Source organism: Elephas maximus, chromosome 25 (genome assembly GCF_024166365.1).
Source record: "Elephas maximus indicus isolate mEleMax1 chromosome 25, mEleMax1 primary haplotype, whole genome shotgun sequence".
Classification (NCBI taxonomy): domain Eukaryota; kingdom Metazoa; phylum Chordata; class Mammalia; order Proboscidea; family Elephantidae; genus Elephas; species Elephas maximus.
Genome location: NC_064843.1, coordinates 59,177,409 through 59,203,264, shown reverse-complemented (window position 1 = coordinate 59,203,264; position 25,856 = coordinate 59,177,409). Strand labels below are relative to the sequence as shown.

Sequence of the window (25,856 nt, the reverse complement as noted above, 5' to 3'; positions counted from 1 at the left end):
CTTCTGAGACGTTAACCTCATATAGCCCACGTCAAGAGAATGGGGGCCGACACACTTCTAGAATTGGTTCAAGATAACATTTCAGTTGCTTTATGCCCTTTTATACATTTAGAAAATTAAGAACCAATGGGTATCACTTAAAAAACAAAGCAGTATCGGTTTGTATATGGGCATATTAGGAGAATGAAGTAAATATTTCCTCACATAAAAATTTTATTTTTAAAGAGTATTTATAACACCCTCTATCCGTTTAAAAATTCTTTCAAATACTCCCCATATCCAAGAGAAACACCATATGTTTCAGGTGCAAAAAAATCACACTTAACAATAAAATCGCTAGGGTTAAAATCATTACAGTAAATGCCTATTGCTTCCTCCTGCCATATCGTATCACCATAGCAGGTAAGTAATGGAAAAACTTGTCTAAAGCTCTTGGGTTTGAGGGGGAAAATGCTTTACAAGGTGCCAATAAAATCCAACAGGTATGGATTAAGCCAACAGCAAACTGACAACCGGCAATGAAAGTGACTTGGGAATCCTTTCCCTCTACCTCCACCTCGTTCCCATAAGGTTCTAATTTGATCTGGACTGTTGGGCCAGGGAGGCGTCCTCAAGCACTCATCACCTAAGGATCTCATGATCTGAAAGCTGATGACTTGCCCAACTGACTGGCTTTCATGAGGATCATATAAAAACGGTAATCCCTTATATTCATACCATAGTGGATTGAGAATGGCTTTGCAAGTTGGCCTGCTGCAAAGCACGGGTTCGTACTGTACAGGAGGCAGGTCCGGACGTTCTTTTAAAGGAGTAAGGAGACAAGCCAGGGGAACAACCATCCTCGTAGCCTCAAGACGGCTAGAAGGCCACACATTCCAACTAAAACGCACACCATCCTGTTCTTCATTCTGCTGAATAAACTCTAGATACGTTGCCATAATCTATAAAGAAAATGAAGATAAAGCTTTAATAGTTTGTGAAATTTGTAACTAAAGAAGATAATCACTGTCTTAATTATCTACTGCTGTTATAATAGAAATACAAGTAGGTGGCTTTAATAAACAAATTTATTTTCTCAGAGTTTAGGAGGCTAGAATTCAGGATGCCAGCTCTAGAGGAAGTCTTTCTCTCTCTGTGGCCTTGGGGGAATGTCCTTGAATGTCTTTTTTAGCTTCTGTTCCTTGGCTCCTTGGTGATCTTCATGTGGCCTGGCATCTATCTTCCCCCATTTGTGCTTGCTTGCTTAACCTGCTCTTTATATCTCAAAAAAGACTGACTTAAAACATACCCTACACTAATCCTACCACATTAACATAACAAATTGCATTCCCGGATGAGATTATAACCACAGGGACCCCATCTGGGAATGGGTTTTACAACACACCATTTTTGTGGGAAACAATTCAATCCGTAACAGCCATCTAACACAGAGCTTCCTAACCACTTTGTCTGAAGAACCTGTCACTGCAGGATGAAAATATCAAAGCCTGCTCCCTCTCTAGAAACCAATTCACCTCAGTTAACTTTGACTACTGCTCCTTTCTCGGCATTCCTCCCTACCACTTACAAAAACAAAATAAAAAGGCGAAAGGTTTGCCATCATTTGACCAGCTCTAAGTCGGACGTAATTGAATAACACCAATATAAACCTCCTTTAAAGGGGCAGTGGTGGTTCACTGAGAGAATTCTTGCCTTCCATGCGAGAGATCTGGGTTGGATTTTCCTGGCCAAGGTACCCTACACACAGCCACTACCTGTCTGTCAGTGGAGGACTGCACGCTGCTATGATGCTGAACAGGTTTCAGCAGAGCTTCCAGGCTAAGACTGCCTAAGAAGAAAGTCCTGGAGATTTTCTTTCTGAAAATCAACCAGTGAAAACCCTACGGATCATAACAGTCCGATCCGCAACAGATCATAGGGGTGGCACAAGACAAACAGGGTTTTGTTCTGCTGTGCATGGGGTCACCATGAGTTGGGGCTGACTTGACAGCAGCTAACAAGAACCTTCTCTCAGATCAAACATCATCTCAGCCACTAAGCCCACTTCAGGACCCTTGTCCAGGGTCAAGTCTGAAACCTTGTTTCCTTGTCCAGTTACCTTCCTCCCTGATCCCCTTCCTTGGTTCCCTCCTTGTTCTACTAAAACTGAAATAATGTTTTAAATTTTACATTTCATATGAGCTTATGTTTCTGTGCCCATTCTCCTCCTCTTGTTTACTGTGGAGAAAAGACCTGGGTATTGATCTCTGAACCCAGTTCATAATGGGAAAAGCCACCAGTTTCAAGCCAAAGTATGTCTATGGTGGATCACCAAAATCACAAAGGAAAGTTTGCTACTATGCTGAGTCTCACCAGGACCTGTTTCCCTGCTGTACTTGCTTATGCTCACGCTTTTAAAGACTTCAGGGAATAAAATAGCCCTTCACTAAGCTTCTCAAACCTGGATAAACCCAACTTCATCAAGTGTGTTACACATCCTGTAGACCCTGGGTAATGCAAAAAGCTGATGTGCTTGGTTGCCAGAGGTTCGAGACCAACCAGAGGTACCTCAGATAAAAGGCTTGGCAATCTACTTCCAGAAAATCGGCCATTGAAAACCCTGTGGAGCAAAAGCAGTGCTCAGAGGCCAATTTATATCAATAAATGCACACATACAAAAAGAAGAAAGAGCCAAAATCAGAGAACTGTCCCTACAACTTGAACAAACAGAAAGTGAGCAACAAAAGAATCCATCACGCACCAGAAGAAAACAAATAATAAAAATTAGAGCTGAACTAAATGAATTACATAACAGAAAAACAATTGAGAGAATTAACAAGGCCAAAAGCTGGTTCTTCGAAAAAATTAACAAAATTGATAAACCATTGGCCAGACTGACTAAAGAAATACAGGAAAGGAAACAAATAACCTGAATAAGAAACGAGATGGGCCACATCACAACCGACCCAACTGAAATTAAAAGAATCATATCAGATTATTACGAAAAATTGTACTCTAACAAATTTGCAAACCTAGAAGAAATGGATGAATTCCTGGAAAAACACTACCGACCTAAACTAACACAATCAGAAGTAGAACAACTAAATAGACCCATAACAAAAAAAGAGATTGAAACGGTAATCAAAAAACTCCCAATAAAAAAAAGCCCTGGCCCGGATGGCTTTACTGCAGAGTTCTACCAAACTTTCAGAGAAGAGTTAACACCACTACTACTAAAAGTATTTCAAAGCATAGAAAATGACGGAATACTACCTAACTCATTCTATGAAGCCACCATTTCCCTGATACCAAAACCAGGTAAAGACATTACAAAAAAAGAAAATTACAGACCTATATTCCTCATGAACATAGATGCAAAAATCCTCAACAAAATTCTAGCCAATAGAATTCAACAACATATCAAAAAATTAATCCACCATGACCAAGTGGGATTTATACCAGGTCTGCAAGGCTGGTTTAATATTAGAAAAACCATTAATGTAATCCACCATATAAATAAAACAAAAGACAAAAACCACATGATCTTATCAATTGATGCAGAAAAGGCATTTGACAAAGTCCAACACCCATTTATGACAAAAACTCTCACCAAAATAGGAATTGAAGGAAAATACCTCTACATAATAAAGGGCATCTATACAAAGCCAACAGCCAACCTCACTCTAAATGGGGAGAGCCTGAAAGCATTTCCCTTGAGAACGGGAACCAGACAAGGATGCCCTTTATCACCGCTCTTATTCAACATTGTGCTAGAGGTCCTAGCCAGAGCAATTAGGCTAGACAAAGAAATAAAGGGCATCCGGATTGACAAGGAGGAAGTAAAAGTATCTCTATTTGCAGATGACATGATCTTATACACAGAAAACCCTAAGGAATCCTCCAGATAACTACTGAAACTAATAGAAGAGTTTGGCAGAGTCTCAGGTTATAAGATAAGCATACAAAAATCACTTGGATTCCTCTATATCAACAAAAAGAACATCGAAGAGGAAATAACCAAAGCAATACCATTCACAGTAGCCCCCAAGAAGATAAAATACTTAGGAATAAATCTTACCAAAGATGTAAAAGACCTATACAAAGAAAACTACAAAATACTACTACAAGAAACTAAAAAGGACCTACATAGTGGAAAAACATACCTTGCTCATAGATAGGAAGACTTAACAGTAAAAACGTCTATTCTACCAAAAGCCATCTATACATACAATGCACTTCCAATCCAAATTCCAATGTCATTTTTTAATGTGTTAGAGAAACAAATCACCAACTTCATATGGAAGGGAAAGAAGCCTCGGATAAGCAAAGCATTACTGAAAAAGAAGAAGAAAGTGGGAGGCCTCACTCTACCTGATTTCAGAACCTATTATGCAGCCACCGTAGTCAAAACAGCCTGGTACTGGTACAACAACAGACACATAGACCAATGGAACAGAACTGAGAACCCAGATATAAATGCATCCACATATGCGCAGCTGATATTTGACAAAGGACCAGTGTCAGTTAATTGGGGAAAAGATAGTCTTTTTAACAAATGGTGCTGGCATAACTGGATATCCATTTGCAAAAAAATGAAACCGGACCCATACCTCACACCATGCACAAAAACTAACTCCAAGTGGATCAAAGACCTAAACATAAAGACTAAAATGATAAAGATCATAGAAGAAAAAACAGGGACAACCTTAGGAACTCTAATACAAGGCATAAACAGAATGCAAAACATTACCAAAAATGATGAAGAGAAACCAGATAACTGGGAGCTCCTAAAAATCAAACACCTATGCTCATCTAAAGACTTCACCAAAAGAGTAAAAAGACCACCTACAGACTGGGAAAGAATTTTCAGCTATGACATCTCCGACCAGCGCCTAATCTCTAAAATCTATATGATTCTGTCAAAACTCAACCACAAAAAGACAAACAACCCAATCAAGAAGTGGGCGAAGGATATGAACACGCACTTCACTAAAGAAGATATTCAGGCAGCTAACAGATACATGAGAAAATGCTCTCGATCATTAGCCATTAGAGAAACGGAAATTAAAACTACGATGAGATTCCATTTCACTCCAACAAGGCTGGCATTAATCCAAAAAACACAAAATAATAAATGTTGGAGAGGCTGCGGAGAGATTGGAACTCTTATACACTGTTGGTGGGAATGTAAAATGGTACAACCACTTTGGAAATCTATCTGGCGTTTTCTTAAACAGTGAGAAAAAGAACTACCATCCAACCCAGAAATCCCACTCCTCGGAATATACCCTAGAGAAACAAGAGCCTTCACACAAACAGATATATGCACACCCATGTTTATTGCAGCTCTGTTTACAATAGCAAAAAGCTGGAAGCAACCAAGGTGTCCATCCACGGATGAATGGGTAAATAAATTGTGGTATATTCACACAATGGAATACTACGCATCAATAAAGAACAGTGATGAATCTGTGAAACATTTCATAACATAGAGGAACATGGAAGGCAGTATGCTGAGCGAAATCAGTCAGAGATAAAAGGACAAATATTGTATAAGACCACTATCATAAGATCTTGAAAAATAGTATAAACTGAGAAGAACACATACTTTTGTGGTTACGAGGGGGGGAGGAGGGAGGGTGGGAGAGGGTTTTTTACTGATTAGTTAGTAGATAAGAACTACTTTAGGCGAAGGGAAGGACAATACTCAATACATGGAAGGTCAGCTCAACTGGACTGGACCAAAAGCAAAGAAGTTTCTGGGATAAACTGAATGCTTCAAAGGTCAGCAGAGCAAGGGCGGGGGTTTGGGGACCATGGTTTAAGGGGACCTCTAAGTCAATTGGCATAATAAAGTCTATTATGAAAACATTCTGCATCCCACTTTGAAATGTGGCGTCTGGGGTCTTAAATGCTAACAAGCGGCCATCTAAGATGCATCAATTGGTCTCAACCCACCTGGATCAAAGGAGAATGAAGAACACCAAGGTCACACGATAACTAAGAGCCCAAGAGACAGAAAGGGCCACATGAACCAGAGACTTACATCATCCTGAGACCAAAAGAACGAGATGGTGCCCGGCCACAATCGATGACTGCCCTGACAGGGAGCACAACAGAGAACTCCTGAGCGAGCAGGAGAACAGTGGGATGCAGACCCCAAATTCTCACAAAAAGACCATACTTAATGGTCTGACTGAGACTAGAGGAATCCCGGCTGTCATGGTCCCCAAACCTTCTGTTGGCCAAGGACAGGAACTATTCCCGCAGACAACTCATCAGACATGGAAGGGACTAGACAGTGGGTAGGAGAGAGATGCTGATGAAGAGTGAGCTATCTGTATCAGGTGGACACTTGAGACTGTGTTGGCATCTCCTGTCTGGAGGGGGGATGGGAGGATAGAGAGAGTTGGAAGCTGGCAAAATTGTCACGAGAGACTGGAAGTGCTGACTCATTAGGGGGAGAGCAGGTGGGAGTACGGAGTAAGGTGTATATAAACTTATATGTGACAGTTTGACTTGATTTGTAAACGTTCACTTGAAGCTCAATAAAAGTTAACTAAAAAAAAAAAAAAAAAAAGAAAACCCTGTGGAGCACACTTCTACTCTGACACACCTGGGGTTGCCATGAGTCAGAATTTACTCAACAGTAAATGGTACTGGTAGTACTGCAAATAATTTGGACTAATGCAGTATTACTAGAAGTGCAGATGAATGAATTACTCCATTACACACAACCCAAACCACAGAAATTCCAAATGTTTGCTCCAATTGAAACTCTCTAGCAATTTTTTGTTATTTCTGGCAACCACTGGAAACTCAGGCACTGTGCACACAGGGGTACCTCTGCAGCTTCCTAGGTGGCAGAGGGATAACGAAGTGGGAATGAAAGCAAGTTTTAACGACAGTGCAATTCTCAGCAAGGACTTCGACAGTCTTCACTTAACCACCCTTTTTCCCTTCTCAAAACGCAGTTCTTCTTTATTAAAAGCCACTGGCTCCATCCAATGTCCCCAAGCATCTACATATTAAAACCTGCTCCCTCTGTTCCCCACTTTCTTTCCCTCATCCCTTCTAGAGCATGTGTTCTTAACCCCTGGGCACATAACCCACAGAGGACTTCGGTGGTCAATGAACCCTTTCAATTGTATGCAAAATCTGTGCGCATGAGCAAATGTCCACTTTTCTGGGGAGATGGGGCCATGGTTTATATCAAGTTCTCAAAAGGGGAAGAATATCTGAGGTTATTCACAGCTCAATGGATGATTAATGAATAAGTGAACGAAACGCCTAGGAAGATCCCGTGGGGGTATCCGCCAGAAAAATCTGAACCACCCTTGTACTACCAAGGCTAACTTTTCAGGACACACTGGCCATCCCTCGAAGGGGGTCCCAGATCTGTCATAAAGCAGACGTCCTATCACCTGAATCCCAGACTCCTCAACTGTAAAACAGGGATTGGATCCTTTCGGCTGTGGGCACCCCACAATTCTGAGGGAGGGGACCCCAGAAACCGCTGCTTCGACTGCCCGGCCCGGCGGGGGGTTTTCACTCTCAGCGAATTCTGGGTCACCCTCTCCTTCCAGTTCTCCTACCCGCCCCGGGCAGACGCCTCGCCCCAAACCGGAGCTGCCCACCTCTCCTGCAGAGGCTCAAGCCCACGCCCTCAGCCCCCCAACCCCATCACCTGCGCGTTCCAGCGCTCAGCAGGGAGGACCCACTCACTTGGCCGAAGCAGGGCGCACCGACAGCTGGAACCGTCCCGATTCGGCTCCCACCGCCAAGTCCAGCTCAGCTCTCAGCCAATTGGTTAGCTCCCTCACACGTCACTCCACGGCCCCGTTCAGTGGCCAATCAAGAGCGCCTATCCGGCGGAGAGCGGAAACAAGACACTCAGGGAAGCCACGCCGCCATCTTGGAAAAGGGAAGGTAGTCGTGCCTATCGCTTCAAAACTGCAGTTCCCTCAGAACACGTTTCCCCACGTCCACCCCCAAACTCGTTCTGTTTCAGGAAGTCCTAGAGCCCTCCAGACCGTTCTCGGGGAGCAGCCAGCACTTCTCAGGGCTTCACCCAGTTCCAAGATGACGTAAATCCGCCTCAGTAGGCAGTCCCTCTCATCGCCTTAGTTACCGGGAAGCGAGAAGGGTGACGTGTGCGTCCGGAAGACGGGGCGGTGCCCGAGGGAAGAAAGCAGCTGGCCAGAATACGACGTCAGTCAGCGGACGGCCGGAAGGGGCGGAGACGGCGGGCCTGAGGCGGAGCGCGGGGACACGCCCCCACGCCTGCTGGGGCAGGGAACTGCGTGCAGGTAAGAGTCGGCGGAAGTACGACGTGCGTGTTTATTTTTTATCCCTTTACACGGTTTCCTCTTAGAGACTCTGGCACTAATGAGAACTGTCATATTCAAGCATTTTAAGACACCTTAAGCTTATAACTACAAAACACAACTTTCTACACCCAATACACAGAACATTTTGTATCTCTTAAAAAAAATTTTTTTTTTAATTTTTTTCAAGCAAAAATGAATGAGTTCATTAATCTGGTCCAGAGATAGACCAATAGCATATAAAGACAAGAAGCAACACTATAGAAACTTATGCTGAGAACATAACTAGGCATCCAAGAACTGTCCATTAATTAGCTCAGTAATATTAGTTTAAATTTGGTAACGGTTGGCAGTTGGAATCCACCAGCCGCTCCTTGGAAACCCTATGGGGCAGTTCTACTCTGTTCTGTAGGGTCCCTGTGAGTCGGAATCGACTTAATGGCAATGGGTTTTTAAGAGCACAAGGATCACTTCGTTGATGCACTATGAAACATAATTACTGTAAATGTAAAAAGCTTGTCAGAGTAATGAGCGTTGTCGAAAAATTTACATTTCTCATGATCTTAAATATTATATATGAGTGGTGTTAGCCTATATGATCAGTAAACTTTTATTAGTTTAGGGAGTTCAAATTAACTGTTCTCTCCTGTTGGAACAAAAATCATATTAAGCCAATAAAAGAAATTGATTAACGTTTATTGAATATATGATTTGCAACTCAGGGTAACACTTCAGCTAGGCTGTTAGAAATGTTACGGAGATGAAAAAGAGCTTTCAAAATTCTTGTACCAAATTTTATCGTCATTGCCATGGAAAAAAGGGTGGGAACAGAACTGATAAATTTGTGGTCATGAAGGACTTTCATACAGCATGGTCTTGAAGAGCAATTAAAATAATTACGTACTGATTTACCCTAAACATAGCTCCCAGTCTGACCTTTGGTGTCTGTTTTCCAAACTAACGGAATTCTTCAAAGAGCACAAAGCCCAAAATAAAATGGTCTTAAACTAGTTTACCTGGACCACTGTTTGACTCAAAAGTAGCTTTTTAGGAACCACTTTTTTCAAAGCTCAAGGTTGAAAAGGGTAATAACCTATGTGCGTCATTTCCATTTCTGAGGGCACATGCGCTCTTCTACCCTCTAGTCAGTAAGGTTTGGATGTATCTGTAAGGTATGTAGATAATAAGCCCTAAAATGTAAGGACTGCCATATTTTAATAGCAAATTGTTTCATTGGTACCTGTTTCCCCATCTCTAAATTATGTGAAGCATGAATGTCATCATCCATATACTCTACCCCAATGGCGATACCGTTTAAAAGGGCAGCATTTAAAGCAATGAAAAATAACGACTAGGGATGGTATTGACTGTCCTATTAAGAACTACTATGAAATCAGGGAATCAGAAGGAAAAGTCATACCGGTTTTAGGACTCCCCAACTTATTCATAGATTGTGTTCTGCATGTTTGGAACTAAAAACACACTTTCCTATAAAAATAGCAGTAAAGGGATAACACAGGTCACAAGCTCTCCTAAATGAGGCGGCGGGCGGGGGGTGGGAGTGAGAGAGGTAGTAAGAGGCGGCGGAAGGAGTTTACGTTTGAGGGAAAGTCCCAAGATTTGTTTTTGGCTGCCCTGGTGGTGGGTGTGGTGTGATGGTGCAGTGGTCAAGCGCTGGGCCGCTAACAAAAGTTGTGGCAGTCTGCTCTGTAAAGATTACAGCCTTGCGAACCCTATGGGACAGTTCTGCTCTGTCCTTTAAGGTCACTTTGGGTCAGAATCGACTCCAAGGCAATGGGCTTGTTTTTGGGGTCCCGGGAGGGGTTTTGGTGCAGTGTAACACACCCAAAGAGTAAAGCGGTGCCCTACTGGTCCCCTAGAACTACAATTCCCAGAATGCCACAGTTCACGCTCCCGTGCCGGATACAGCCTGCTACTCTCAACCCCGTTGGACCTGCTGCAGGAACGCTGGTATCTCTGCACGCATGGCTTTTCCTAGCAAGGCGGTTATTGTTCCCGGGAACGGAGGCGGGGATGTGGCCACCCACGGCTGGTATGGCTGGGTGAGAAAACGGCTGGAGCGGGTAAGAGACACACTTCCAACTGCTGTGGGAAGTCCGCCTAAGCAAGAAGGGAAGATGTCAGGGAGGAAGGACTGGAGTTCGAACGCGCCCCCCGCCCCCAGCAATGCCCATGGTGCTTTCGTACCTCTCGGCTGCTGCCCTTTCGTACGCTCTCAGTGTGTCCTGGAGCTAGTGGTTGAGAGCTCAGTCGTTAGACTAAAAGGTACCACTTCTTAGACGGAGGCACACAAGTGTACTACAGAGATCGAGTCCTCTCCCCCTCTCTCCACTGCTGTTTCAGACTTGGGACTTTCCCAGATAATTTTTCACTTATCTTCATTGTTCCCGACCTCAGATTAAAAAAAAAAAAAAAATTCAATGTATAATATTAATACAAAGAATATATGTAATGTGCATGAATTTTGAAGCATAATAGTGTAATGAATACGACCAAATTAAGATCTAGAACATTGGCAGTGTCATTGAAGTCACCTGTAAAAAACGTATGGTCCCCATCCCGTCCCCCCTGTCATCCTGAAAGTTTTCATTTGTTTTTCTATTTGAAAATTAAAATCTAAAGGATGTAGCCTTTAAACAGTACATCGTTTGGCTTCTGTAGGTTGTCTTGGGCAACTTGCTCTTTTAAAAAAAAAAAAAAAACCTATTCCATAACCCAGCAATAAGACCATTCAAGGGCTGCCTTCTCTAGAGCAGGTCTCTAGAGCAGAATTCCAGAGTTGTGTCTGAAAACCAGGCCAGAGTTTAAAGAGTAGGGCTGTGCTGTTGAAAAGGCTGGGATCTCCACTTCCTTGTATCACTGGGCGCCTGCTTCCTGGCGCCCAGTCTGTTCGACTCTAAGTCAGTCTGTCTAGATACATTTACTCACACCTTCTCTAGCGACAGATGCCTGCAGTGATAAATACAGAGGTACAGATACAGATAGAGAACTACAGGCACCTGGAGTTTATGAGGAGCGATTTTCTATTCATATGTAATCCTATAGCACTTAACCCAATTCATTTCATAATCGATAAGCAAATACTGAATTGATAAAGATCATATCAGGTGTGTCTCATTTCTTGTTAGGATAGTATTAGTTGTAATTAAGCTCTTTATTATAGCTTTTTTTCCCCTCATATCATAGATACCTGGTTTCCAGTGTTTGGCTAAAAACATGCCTGACCCAAGTAAGTTTAAATTTGTTTCTAAATAGCCATCTTGTTGGGCTTTTGATCTCACCATTTTCCTGGTAAAGAACAGGAATAGCATAGTAGCAAAGCCAAAGGTGCATATATATACCTAAGAATGAATAATGGTAAGTAGCTTGGGGAAGAAAGTGTCAAACCAAAAAAAAAAAAATTTTTTTGAAGAAGCAAGAAAAGCACCTGGGCTTGGTAAAATTTAGTTTTCAGCTTTGCAAGCAGCTTGAATTTTAGGCAACTTTCTGAAAATGTGTGGGTGTTCCACTTAGGGCAGAGATATGCTGAAACTTTACAGTGCCTATTTGAGATTCTAATATTTAAAAACAGAATCTAACATTGCACTTTTGTCCTGGGTATATCTATATCTTATCTTGGGAGTTCCCTTTTTGGAAAAAAAAATATATGTATGTGAATTTTAGAGATAACATTGTCAAGAAGTTTTTTTATTTTGAAAGTTTACATTAAAGCTTCGGAGTTGTATTTTATTATTTCCTTGGTAGTTTCTTATAAGAACATGATAAAAATAAAAACAAAACTATGTATCAAAACTACAGGTTTGGGTCTTCCAAAGCATAAATCTTCCAAGCATAAATCTTTGGCCCTGTTAAAACAGCCACATCTCGCATTGTGGGCCTGCAGTTTTAAAAAGTTATGAACTCCTGAGTGGTCCTCTGTAGGAAAGCGCACAGCATTAGACTGAGATTATCCCTATCAAATGACAGCCTCTCTTCTTTACCTGAACCTCAGTTACAGCTCAGGAGAGCATCTGGTTGCCCTTCATGGAGACGGAGCTCCACTGTGATGAGAAGACCATCGTCATAGGCCACAGTTCCGGGGCCATTGCTGCCATGAGGTGCGATCCTGGTTGAGTTGTCACCACTTGCATGTCCTCTGACTCTGCTTGCTTGGGAGATGCTTTGTGTCTACCTTAATGTTTCTACTGCAGAGGAGACAGTGCTAACCTCAAAAACCAGAAAAAAAAAAAAAAAAACCCACTGCTATTGAGTTGATTCTGACTCATTAGCGACCCTATAGGAAAGACAGAGTAGAGTTGCCCCATGGGGTTTCCCAGGCTGTAAATCTTTATGGAAGCAGACTGCCACATCTTTCTCCTGTGCAGTGGCTGGTGGGTTCAAACCGCTGACTTTTTGGTTGGCAGCCAAGTCCTTTAACCACTGTGCCAACAGGGCTCTTTAAAAAGTGGTAGCATAATCTGTTCTAATTCCTTCCCGGGTTGGTTACTGGGATGCAGACAGTGTGATCCTTTTAAAACATAAGTGGTTCCAGACCCCAGTGGCTTCCCACCAGCTTCAGAGAAACTCCTTGGTCTTCAAGGCCCCCGCTAGCTCTGATGCCATCTCTAGTGTCTCCCCTACACTTCCCCCATTCCAGTTTACTGGCCTCATCATTGTTCCTTGAACATGCCAAGCACTTTTCTACCTTAGGCCTTCACTTGCTGTTCTACCTGGAACATTCCTCCCCCAGATACCTGCATGGCTTTCTCCTTCCCTTTAAGTCTCTGCTCAAATGTCACCTTATCACAGGACCTTCCCTGATCACTCTACATGAAACAGCAACCTCACCACTGGCGCCACCCTCTTACTGTTCTCCATAGGTAGCACTTATCATCTGACATCCTGTTTACTTGTTTGCTGCCAATAGAATGTCAGTTCCATGAGAGTGGGACTTTGTTTTGCTCACTGTGACACTGAATCCCGAGTGCCTAGAAGAGTGCTACGCATATGGTAGGTGCTCAGTCAACATATTGTTGGAGGATGGGGACTGTTACCCCCTAGTGTACCTCACCCCGTCCTTAGGATTCATGGGCACATCCCTCACGTTCTCCATTAGAACGCCACTTGTTGGGCATTCTTTAGCCTTATAAGGCCTGGGAAGTAGAAACTTAGCTGGCTGAATAAGCCTGTTAAGGTTGGGTTTCTTCCCTATTTGCTAGGTTGGATGACAAAGGATTATGGTTTTTTTGTGTGTAACCTCTTGTCCCAAGCAGGTGCTCAGAATGTAACATGAATTGCGTATCAGAATCTTGCCAGATTCCATAACCCTTCAGCTACATTAATCCAAGCTATACGAATGTACTTTTCAGTATGAAGCAACAAAGTTATAGTGCATTTGTAGTGTAATAGATGTTTGTAACCTCCCAGAGGTTGTTGAGAAAATGAAGATGAGATCCCTTTATTTCTGAAATCTGTCCCAACTCAAGACCCCTGAAACTTCTTGCAGGGTTGTCAGCAACTGTCCAAAGAATGGACTTCTAACGTTAGGTAGGCAGGGAGAGCGATGGATGCCAAAGCCATTAGTATAAGACTTCCGGGGAACAGGATATTGACATGGTCCCAGAGTATTACCTACAGATTACTTACCCATCACATAATTGTGCCTTTACAATAAAGAGATCAGCAGATATCACCATCATCAAGCTATGAAACGTAACCTCACCCGTAATGGGACAAACCGGCACCACGTGGCCCCAATGTGATGGAGTGGGAGGGAAACAACATCTGCTACGTAGTATTCTTGCCAAAAATGTGAAACCTCAATCTAATCATGAGGTGTCAGGTGGCAGTGGAGGGTGGGTTAAGTTTACCGGAGGAAATCCAAAAGCGGCTGCCATATGCAGAAGGTAGGGACAGACCGAAGAAAGAGGCAGGCTGCTCCAGGTTGAATAAGCAGACTAAGATTATGTGGAAAACTAACATACAAGGTGAGGTCCTGGGTGGCAGCAGGACTGGTAGATCTCCACGCTACTGCCCCAAGCTCCAGAGAGTATACAGAGGAGCTGATGTGGGTTTGTCATACACCCTCCCCCTTCCCTCAAGTCCAGAATGTTCAGATGTTATTGCTTGGATCCAGGTTCCTTCAAGAAGGTTGTTTCCTGCATCAGAGATGTTATGAAGGAAGCTTCTTACTCGTTTTGGGGAGTGGAGTGCCTTTCAGGACTGTGGTTAGCTTCAGGCCTGGAGTCAGCTTGCAGGTCCTGGATTGGTCGCGTCCTCTTTTGTCTTTCCAATACGAGGAAAGTCAGACAAATCCAGTTTAGGGGGTAGTTTACGAAACAACTAAGAAAAAGCTGATGTTACTTAAAACAACAAATTTAAAAGAGGAGTCGTGACAGCCAAATTCCATGCATGGTCCTTGACTGGGTCTAGGATTAAAAAGAAAGTTTTAAAGGACATTTTGGGTACAGTTGGGGAAGAACTGAATGTAGCAGATATTACATATCAGTGTTAATTTTACTGACTGTGATAATGGTGCTGTGATTATGCAAGAAAATAGCTTGTTCTTAGGAGATAAATGCTGAAGTGTTTAGGGATCAAAATGTGGCAAAATTAACCAATCTAAATGTTCAGTGTTCTTTCAACTTTTCTGTGGGTTTGAAATTTCTCATTAAAAAGTCGAGGGAAAATGTTCCGGCCCAGTAACAGAATGCCACCCCTGAATCTGCTCTGGCACAGAGGCCTCCCGAAGCTGTTGCCGTCGCACATCTCTCTGTAGCCAAGGCCTTGCCGGGAGTGCGCTGGCCACAGGTAGATGGGTGTCTGCTTGTTGGGCATTCCAGGCACCAGGGACACAAAGACCAGCGAGGCTCCTGCCTGCCTTCACTGAGCTGATGGTTCATGGGGCGGAGACAGATACAACACAATGCAAATGAGTGCCACAGTGAGGAGCTTCTGGTACTAAACAGTGTGTGGTTTACCGACCACGTGCATTATAGTCACCTGAGTCGGGGGGAGGTAACGCACTTCAAAATGCAGATTCCTGGTCCTCAATTCCAACCCCTGAATCAGATGCCCTTGGACTGAGCCTGGGACTCTGCATGCTGACCAAGTCTTCAAGTCATGCTGATGTTGAAGGTGCACATCAGAGAGTGTTAAACTTTTCATGTCTCTCAGGGAGCGACCGCACAGGAGGGCTAGACAGTCATCTTGAGAAGTGAGTAGGAGTTCAACAAATGGTAGCTTCCTTGCTGTCTTCGGTATTAACATCAACAGGATATGGCAAATGCTTTCTATAAGCCAAATCAAATGAGTTTTAAGTGGTTTATTGACTTCTTGGTGATTAGACTCGAACGTTGAAAGTGAGCTGACGTTCTTCTCTCTCCAGGTACGCAGAAACACGTCGAGTGTATGCTATTGTGTTAGTGTCTGCGTACACATCGGACTTGGGGGATGAAAACGAGCGTGCGAGTGGTAAGTTTGATTTCTTTTGGCGTGTCCCTTGCCCCCTCCACTCCCTCATTCTGAACCCCATTTTCTCCTCCCTTCATTTCTTCCATACCACTTATTTCTTCTAAATTTCTTACCTTTTCCTTTCATCTTTAGCTGTTTCCCACCTTTTTATTCCTTTGTAGAAACAGCTTGGGGGAGGTGCCTGACCTCCTTCCCCACAAGGGGGAAGGAGAACCAAGATCAACAGCCCAAGGCTGATTCCTTTGAGGCTTCCTCTCTCTACCACTTTTACCAATGCTGACACCAACTGTCCCTCCCACAGCATCTCTACTGGGTTCGATAATTCATTGCAGCGGCCACACAGAGCTCACAGACCATACACACAATTATGGGGCTTATTAGGAAAGCAACAGTTACAATTTAGGTTCAGGAGCACTCAAGATAGAGTTCTTCCATCAGGACAGCCTCTTCCCAGCCGTGCTTCTGGGCACACCTCTCCCTGGCCCTCAGTCTCTGGCCAAAGGCACTCAGCTTTCTCTCTCTCTCTCTCTCCTGGTGCCAGGTCTCTGCTGCTGGGTCTCTCTTTCCTTGGTAGTGGGCTCCTTCTCTGTTCTGGAATTGGCTCTCTTTTAAGGCAAAACGGACCAGTCACCTTGGTAGGTCAGTTACCCTATCACACAGTCCCCTGGGTGGGAGTTACGAGACCATGGCTACAAAGGCCACACACAAAAGTAATTAGTTGCACTGCGTCCTTATATACATTCTTTTCTTGGTTATGTATTTATTGATGATAACTTAGTCTTTATTATCTTTCAGCCTAATTTCATTTTACTTTACTAATATCTTATTATGATATCTATAACCAAGCTACAGAAACTAGACTAGAAAATGTCACAAATGCCAATGAAAAGGAGCGAATGCATCCAGCTCCCTACTCCATTCTGTTCTGGTAGGAGAGGCAAGGGAAGCAGGACCAAGAGCAACACCAGCATCAAGCAGAGGTAGAGTGGGCACCTTGCCGAGATGGAACACAAAAGATTAAGGTGTGGGTTCTTTTCCTTCCTGCCTTACTAAGACAGAAACCTCAGAAAAACCCTCCCCATAGTCATGGGCTACCTTTCAGCTAAGTTTAAAAAAAAAAATCTAGTGGTATGCAAGAAATACTTAGCATGCATCCTTGGATATAACTTACTGCAGGCACACTGTGAGGTGGGAGACCTCCTTCTAAGCCAGAGTCTGGAAATGAACCCTAGAGGCCTGATTTTATTAGAGCATGTATTCCCTGTGGAATCGAGCCCTGAAAGAAACGCTTCAGATGTACACTAGCAGGTTCTGATTCTGTGTGTCTCTCCTCCAGATGTTAAGAACGGAGATTATCTGTGGGGACTGATAGATTATTTTTCCCCCACAGGATACTTCAGCCGCCCCTGGCAGTGGGAAAAGATCAAGGCCAACTGCTCTCACATCGTGCAGTTTGGGTCCACTGACGATCCTTTCCTTCCCTGGAAGGAACAACAAGAAGTTGCTGATAAGTTGGAAGCCAAATTGTACAAATTCACTGACCGTGGCCACTTTCAGAACACAGAGTTTCATGAACTGATTAGCGTGGTAAAGTCTATGCTGAAAGTACCAGCATAGACAGGATGATTTCTGTTTCTCAATATAGGGGCACAGCAGTAATATCTGTTATATATTAGACAATTACTGGGTGCACAAAAAGATCAGTCAGTTTGGAAATGCCTGAAAACAAACACAAGTTTCAGTGTTCAGACTAATTTACAGGCAGCATTTGTTTTCTACAGAATTTAAACCTCCCCAAATTGCTGTGAACCGAAGCAATAATTTTCTTATTTGATGAAGGACACAAGACAGTGTAAGCATCCTCGTCTATCCAAAGTGCACAAGTCAGAAATAGAACTCAGGTCTGCTGATTCCCAGTCTAGATTAAAACGAAATAGTTCTCATGTATGTCATAGGAATTATACTCTTCTCAGTTTTGAAATAAAAGAAAGTTTGCTATTTCATTAGGGAAAGAAAGTATGACTGAGGGTCCAGGGTGTTGACTTGGAGGTCACAACACTATCCGCTGTTTCAAGCTGGCCGGGATATCAAGCCCAGACTAGGGTGTTCACCTTTGACAGTTTGTCCCCCAGTCCTTCAAACACATGTGAGGTAACGATATATTAGGATGCTAAGAGTCGGGTCTGCAGGGGTCAGGCAGGGAACATAAGTGAGCACAGCTGACTGGACAATGAGAGTAGAAGGATTGGTACAGTTTGGAGATGCCTGTCCAAAGCCATTACTTAGGATCAGGTGATTGTTGCCATGTGGAAATGTGGGCAAGAATTTGTCAGAATTCTGATTTTTTGAGGACAAAAATTCCTGAAATTTTTTAAATTCAGGGCATATATATGAGTATTATGTCTAGTCCATATACATATGTTCACTGGTAACTACAGTGTAAATAAAAATTTACAAACACCACAAACCAAATGAAAACCAAGCCATCCATCTGTGAACAGTGCCACAGCCTTAACATAGCCAGGTGCTTTTAGATAATTCTATAGAAAGCCTGAGAAAAGCCTGAAATAATCAGATGAACATAATTTCAAAGGATGAGACTATGGGAACAATTTGAATTTTGTTACAGTGTTAAGGATTTTTAAAAATTGTTTTAGCTTTTAACTTCTGTGATCCTTGAGATCTTTTTCAAGCATTATTCCATAATCTGTCTTCTGATCACTTTTCCAAAAATACACTTTTTCATTTCCCAACATTTTTTGGCTATTATCTCAAACTATTTCCAGTGAATTCACACTTGTTGCAGAACCTGACGTTTGCAGCAGTATTGTGAATTCCCACACTGTGTATGCTTAAAGGGGGTGCAGAGCTATCATTTTATCCTGAAGAGCCTTTTGCTTTCTAAATATGCTTGATGTTGTTAGTTGCCATGAAGTCAGTTCTGACTCATGGCAAGTACATGTGTGTCAGAGCAGAACCGTGCTCCATAGGGTTTTCAAGGCTGTGAACTTTTGGAAGCACATCACCAGGCGTATCTTCCGAAGTGCCTCTGGGTGGGTTTGAACCACCGTCCTTTTGGCTAATAGTTGAATGCTTAGCCATTTGTACCACCCAGGGACTCCTAAAATGTGCATAGACAGAAAAAAGTCAGGAGAGATACTCAATATTTAACAGCAGTTGTCTTCGGGGAATGGGAATTTTGGTAGGTAAATTTTATAGTGGAGTGGATGTCCCCTTTTTACTTCATACATCTGGGAATTATTTGGATTTGTTATGCCAAATATGTATTACTTTTATAATTAAAAATAAGATTGAGGGAGGAGCAAGATGGCGGCATAAGCAGTTGCTCCCCTACATCCCCCCACACCTAAGTCAGTGAACAACAAATAAAAACTGACAGGTTTCAGAGCCGCGGATACCACTTGATGTGTTGGAGAACTGAGGTGAGACCTAATCCAGGAGATAAATAGAGCAGGGATGGCCGAGCCGTAAGGCTAAGATTTGCTGACTGCCGGCACCTGCCCTACCTGCCAGCTCAGCTCACTGTGGCCACTTTGGGACATGGACAGGCAACCCCCCTGGACAAAGAACCCCCAGGACGGGCATCTACACTAGGGACACACACGGGCTCAGAGATACTAGGTAGATAGCCTTGGACAGGTCTGATGAAAAGGGAGACGGTGACTTCTCAGTTGGGGTAGAACTGAGAGAAGGTGGCATGTCGGTACAACGTGGATTTGAAATCCAGGAAACTAAGGGAAGTGCAGTCCAATTAAAAGTGGTGCATATTGGCTGTGGGAATTCACGAGTTGGAAACAGGGAACCCCAAGCACACACTTGGCGAGAGGTACAGGGAAGCTGAAATGCAGGAGGTGAGTGTTTTTTTTTTTTTTTTAATAACTTTTATTAAGCTTCAAGTGAACGTTTACAAATCCAGTCTGTCACATATGAGTTTACATACATCTCACTCCCTACTCCCACTTGCTCTCCCCCTCTTGAGTCAGCCCTTTCAGTCTCTCCTTTCTTGACAATTTTGCCGGCTTCCCTCTCTCTCTATCCTCCCATCCCCCCTCCAGACAAGAGTTGCCAACACAATCTCAAGTGTCCACCTGATATAATTAGCTCACTCTTCATCAGCGTCTCTCTCCCACCCGCTGACCAGTCCCTTTCATTTCTGATGAGTTGTCTTCGGGGATGGTTCCTGTCCTGTGTCAACTGAAGGTCTGGGGAGCATGGCCGCCGGGATTCCTCCAGTCTCAGTCAGACCATTAAGTTTGGTCTTTTTATGAGAATTTGGGGTCTCTATCCCACTGATCTCCTGCTCCCTCAGGGGTCCTCTGCTGTGCTCCCTGTCAGGGCAGTCATCGATTGTGGCCGGGCACCAACTAGTTCTTCTGGTCTCAGGATGATGTAGGTCTCTGGTTCATGTGGCCCTTTCTGTCTGTTGGGCTCTTAGTTGTCGTGTGGCCTTGGTGTTCTTCATTTTCCTTTGCTCCAGGTGGGTTGAGACCAATTCCTGCATCTTAGATGGCCGCTTGTTAGCATTTAAGACCCAGACGCCACATTTCAAAGTGGGATGCAGAATGATTTCATAATAGAGTTATTTTCCCAATTGACTTAGAAGTCCCCGCAAACCATGTTCCCCAGACCCCCGCACTTGCTCCGCTGACCTTTGAAGCATTCATTTTATCCCGGAAACTTCTTTGCTTTTGGTCCAGTCCAATTGAGCTGACCTTCCATGTATTGAGTGTTGTCTTTCCCTTCACCTAAAGCAGTTCTTATCTACTGACTAATCAATAAAAAATCCTCTCCCACCCTCCCTCCCTCCCCCCCTCGTAACCACAAAAGTATGTGTTCTTCTCAGGTTTACTATTTCTCAAGATCTTATAATAGTGGTCTTATACAATATTTGTCCTTTTGCCTCTGACTAATTTCGCTCAGCATAATGCCTTCCAGGTTCCTCCATGTTATGAAATATTTCACAGATTCGTCACTGTTCTTTATCTATGCGTAGGCGTAGTATTGCATTGTGTGAATATACCACAATTTATTTACCCATTCATCCATTCATGGACACCTTGGTTGCTTCCAACTTTTTGCTATTGTAAACAGAGCTGCAATAAACATGGGTGTGCATGTATCTGTTTGTATGAAGGCTCTTGTATCTCTAGGGTATATTCCTAGGAGTGGGATTTCTGGGTTGTATGGTAGTTCTATTTCTAACTGTTTAAGATAACGCCAGATAGATTTCCAAAGTGGTTGTACCATTTTACATTCCCACCAGCAGTGTATGAGAGTTCCAATCTCTCCGCAGCCTCTCCAACATTTATTATTTTGTGTTTTTTGGATTAATGCCAGCCTTGCTGGTGTGAGATGGAATCTCATCGTAGTTTTAATTTGCATTTCTCTAATGGCTAATGATCGAGAGCATTTTCTCATGTATCTCTTGGCTGCCTGAATATCTTCTTTAGTGAAATGTGTGTTCATATCCTTTGCCCACTTCTTGATTGGGTTGTTTGTCTTTTTGTGGTTGAGTTTTGACAGAATCATGTAGATTTTAGAGATCAGGCGCTGGTCGGAGATGTCATAGCTGAAAATTCTTTCCCAGTCTGTAGGTGGTCTTTTTACTCTTTTGGTGAAGTCTTTAGATGAGCATAGGTGTTTGATTTTTAGGAGCTCCCAGTTATCTGGTTTCTCTTCATCATTTTTGGTAATGTTTTGTATTCTGTTTATACCTTGTATTAGGGCTCCTAGGGTTGTCCCAATTTTTTCTTCCATGATCTTTATTGTTTTAGTCTTTATGTTTAGGTCTTTGATCCACTTGGAGTTAGTTTTTGTGCATGGTGTGAGGTATGGGTCCTGTTTCATTTTTTTGCAAAGGGATATCCAGTTATGCCAGCACCATTTGTTAAAAAGGCTATCTTTTCCCCAGTTAATTGACACTGGTCCTTTGTCAAATATCAGCTGCTCATACGTGGATGGATCTATGTCTGGGTTCTCAATTCTCTTCCATTGGTCTACGTGTCTGTTGCTGTACCAGTACCAGGCTGTTTTGACTACTGTGGCTGTATAATAGGTTCTGAAGTCAGGTAAGGTGAGGCCTCCCACTTTTCTTCTTCTTTTTCAGTAGTGCTTTGCTTATCCGGGGCTTCTTTCCCTTCCATATGAAATTGGTGATTTGTTTCTCTATCCCCTTAAAATATGACATTGGAATTTGGATCAGAAGTGCGTTAAATGTATAGATGGCTTTTGGTAGAATAGACATTTTTACTATGTTAAGTCTTCCTATCCATGAGCAAGGTATGTTTTTCCACTTAAGTATGTCCTTTTGAATTTCTTGTAGGAGAGCTTTGTAGTTTTCTTTGTATAGGTCTTTTACATCCTTGGTAAGATTTATTCCTAAGTATCTTATCTCCTTGGGGGCTACTGTGAATGGTATTGATTTGGTGATTTCCTCTTCAGTGTTCTTTTTGTTGATGTAGAGGAATCCAAGTGATTTTTGTATGTTTATTTTATAACCTGAGACTCTGCCAAACACTTCTATTAGTTTCAGTAGTTTTCTGGAGGATTCCTTAGGGTTTTCTCTGTATATAATCATGTCATCTGCAAATAGTGATAACTTTACTTCTTCCTTGCCAATCCGGATACCTTTTATTTCTTTGTCTAGCCTAATTGCCCTGGCTAAGACTTCCAACACGATGTTGAATAAGAGCGGTGATAAAGGGCATCCTTGTCTGGTTCCCGTTCTCAAGGGAAATGCTTTCAGGTTCTCTCCATTTAGAGTGGTATTGGCTGTTGGCTTTGCATAGATGCCCTTTATTATGTTGAGGAATTTTCCTTCAATTCCTATTTTGGTAAGAGTTTTTATCATAAGTGGGTGTTGGACTTCGTCAAATGCCTTTTCTGCATCAATTGATAAGATCATGTGGTTTTTGTCTTTTGTTTTATTTATGTGATGGATTACATTAATGGTTTTTCTGATATTAAACCAGCCTTGCATACCTGGTATAAATCCCACTTGATCAGGGTGAATTATTTTTTTGATGTGTGGTTGGATTCTATTGGCTAGAATTTTGTTGAGGATTTTTGCATCAATGTTCATGAGGGATATAGGTCTATAATTTTCTTTTTTTGTAATGTCTTTACCTGGTTTTGGTATCAGGGAGATGGTGGCTTCATAGAATGAGTTGGGTAGTATTCCGTCATTTTCTATGCTTTGAAATACCTTTAGTAGTAGTGGTGTTAACTCTTCTCTGAAAGTTTGGTAGAACTCTGCAGTGAAGCCGTCCGGGTCAGGGCTTTTTTTTGTTGGGAGTTTTTTGATTACCGTTTCAATCTCTTTTTTTGTTATGGGTCTATTTAGTTGTTCTACTTCTGAATGTGTTAGTTTAGGTAGGTAGTGTTTTTCCAGGAATTCATCCTTTTCTTCTAGGTTTTCAAATTTGTTAGAGTACAATTTTTCGTAATAATCTGAAATGATTCTTTTAATTTCATTTGGTTCTGTTGTGATGTGGCCCATCTCATTTCTTATTCAGGTTATTTGTTTCCTTTCCTGTATTTCTTTAGTCAGTCTAGCCAATGGTTTATCAATTTTGTTAATTTTTTCAAAGAACCAGCTTTTGGCTTTGTTAATTCTTTCAATTGTTTTTCTGTTCTCTAATTCATTTAGTTCAGCTCTAATTTTTATTATTTGTTTTCTTCTGGTGCCTGATGGGTTCTTTTGTTGCTCACTTTCTATTTGTTCAAGTTGTCGGGACAGTTCTCTGCTTTTGGCTCTTTGTTCTTTTTGTATGTGCGCATTTATTGATATAAATTGGCCTCTGAGCACTGCTTTTGCTGTGTCCCAGAGGTTTTGATAGGAAGTATTTTCATTCTCGTTGCTTTCTGTGAATTTCCTTATTCCCTCCTTAATGTCTTCTATAACCCAGTCTTTTTTCAGAAGGGTGTTGTTCATTTTCCAAGTATTTGATTTCTTTTCCCTAGTTTTTCTGTTATTGATCTCTAGTTTTATTGCCTTGTGGTCTGAGAAGATGCTTTATAATATTTCGATGTTTTGGATTCTGCAAAGGTTTGTTTTATGACCTAATATGTGGTCTATTCTAGAGAATGTTCCATGTGCGCTAGAAAAAAAAGTATACTTTGCAGCAGTTGGGTGGAGAGTTCTGTATATGTCAATGAGGTCAAGTTGGTTGATTGTTGTAATTAGATCTTCCGTGTCTCTGTTGAGCTTCTTACTGGATGTCCTGTCCTTCTCCGAAAGTGGTGTGTTGAAGTCTCCTACTATAATTGTGGAGGTATCTATCTCGCTTTTCAATTCTGTTAAAATTTGATTTATGTATCTTGCAGCCCTGTCATTGGGTGCGTAAATATTTAATATGGTTATGTCTTCCTGACCGATTGTCCCTTTTATCATTATATAGTGTCCTTCTTTATCCTTTGTGGTGGATTTAAGTCTAAAGTCTATTTTGTCAGAAATTAATATTGCTACTCCTCTTCTTTTTTGCTTATTGTTTGCTTGATATACTTTTTTCCATCCTTTGAGTTTTAGTTTGTTTGTGTCTCTAAGTCTAAGGTGTGTCTCTTGTAGGCAGCATATAGATGGATCGTGTTTCTTTATCCAGTCTGTGACTCTCTGTCTCTTTGTTGGTGCGTTTAGTCCATTTACATTCAGGGTAATTATAGATAAATAAGTTTTTAGTGCTGTCATTTTGATGCCTTTTTATGTGTGTTGTTGACAATTTCATTTTTCCACATACTTTTTTGTGCTGAGGTGTTTTTCTTAGTAAATTGTGACATCCTCATTTTCATAGTGCTTGACTTTATGTTCGTTGAGTCGTTACATTTTTCTTGATTTTTATCTTGAGTTATAGAGTTGTTATACCTTTTTGTGGTTACCTTATTATTTACCCCTATATTTCTAAGTAAAAACCTAACTTGTATTGTTCTATATCGCCTTGTATCACTCTCCATATGGCAGTTCAATGCCTCCTGTATTTAGTCCCTCTTTTTGATTATTGTGATCTTTTACCTATTGACTTCCATGATTCCCTGTTATGTGTATTTTTTTTTTAATTAATCTTAATTTGTTTTTGTGATTTCCCTATTTGAGTTGATATCAGGACGTTCTGTTTTGTGACCTTGTGTTGTGCTGATATCTGATATTATTGGTTCTCTGACCAAACAATATCCTTTAGTATTTCTTGTAGCTTTGGTTTGGTTTTTGCAAATTCTCTAAACTTGTGTTTGTCTGTAAATATCTTAATTTCGCCTTCATATTTCAGAGAGAGTTTTGCTGGATATATGATCCTTGGCTGGCAGTTTTTCTCCTTCAGTGTTCTGTATATGTCGTCCCATTCCCTTCTTGCCTGCATGGTTTCTGCTGAGTAGTCAGAATATATTCTTACTGATTCTCCCTTGAAGGAAACCTTTCTTTTCTCCCTGGCTGCTTTTAAAATTTTCTCTTTATCTTTGGTTTTGGTGAGTTTGATGATAATATGTCTTGGTGTTTTTCTTTTTGGATCAATCTTAAATGGGGTTCGATGAGCATCTTGGATAGATACCCTTTCGTCTTTCATGATGTCAGGGAAGTTTTCTGTCAGGAGTTCTTCAACTATTTTCTCTGTGTTTTCTGTCCCCCCTCCCTGTTCTGGGACTCCAATCACCCGCAGGTTATCCTTCTTGATAGAGTCCCACATAATTCTTAGGGTTTCTTCATTTTTTTTTAATTCTTTTATCTGATTTTTTTTCAGCTATGTTGGTGTCAATTTCCTGGTCGTCCAGATGTCCCAGTCTGCATTCTAATTGCTCGAGTCTGCTCCTCTGACTTCCTAGTGCGTTGTCTAATTCTGTTATTTTATTGTTAATCTTTTGGATTTCTACATGTTGTCTCTCTATGGATTCTTGCAACTTATTAATTTTTCCAGTATGTTCTTGAATAATCTTTTTGAGTTCTTCAACAGTTTTATCAGTGTGTTCCTTGGCTTTTTCTGCAGTTATCCTAATTTCATTTGTGACATCATTAAGCATTCTGTAAATTAGTTTTTTATATTCTGTATCTGATAATTCCAAGATTGTATC

General features: G+C 41.9%; 2 protein-coding genes across 4 annotated transcripts in view; one reads left to right on the top strand and one right to left on the bottom strand.

Annotated features, from left to right (window-relative positions):
* The window catches only part of SEC23B (SEC23 homolog B, COPII coat complex component), a 58,464-nt gene extending 50,318 nt beyond the window's left edge, over positions 1–8,146 (bottom strand). The window contains exons 1-2 of one of the 3 annotated variants that reach the window (XM_049870000.1): positions 7,705–8,146; positions 718–941 (exon numbers count right to left, since the gene is read on the bottom strand). In XM_049870000.1, coding sequence (XP_049725957.1) covers positions 718–938 — 221 coding nt within the window. In that variant the 5' untranslated portion in view covers positions 939–941; positions 7,705–8,146. Of the gene's footprint in view, positions 1–717; positions 942–7,666 lie in introns of all 3 variants that reach the window. The other 2 variants (XM_049869999.1, XM_049869998.1) reach the window with 2 other exon arrangements.
* Positions 8,147–8,191: 45 nt separating this feature from the next.
* RBBP9 (RB binding protein 9, serine hydrolase) lies at positions 8,192–17,782 on the top strand. The gene is made up of 6 exons (XM_049870020.1): positions 8,192–8,288; positions 10,187–10,390; positions 11,514–11,556; positions 12,319–12,424; positions 15,694–15,779; positions 17,170–17,782. Exons 2-6 carry the CDS (start codon positions 10,292–10,294, stop codon positions 17,394–17,396), a joined length of 561 nt encoding a protein of 186 aa, XP_049725977.1. The 5' UTR covers positions 8,192–8,288; positions 10,187–10,291; the 3' UTR covers positions 17,397–17,782.
* The last annotated feature ends 8,074 nt before the right edge of the window (positions 17,783–25,856 follow it).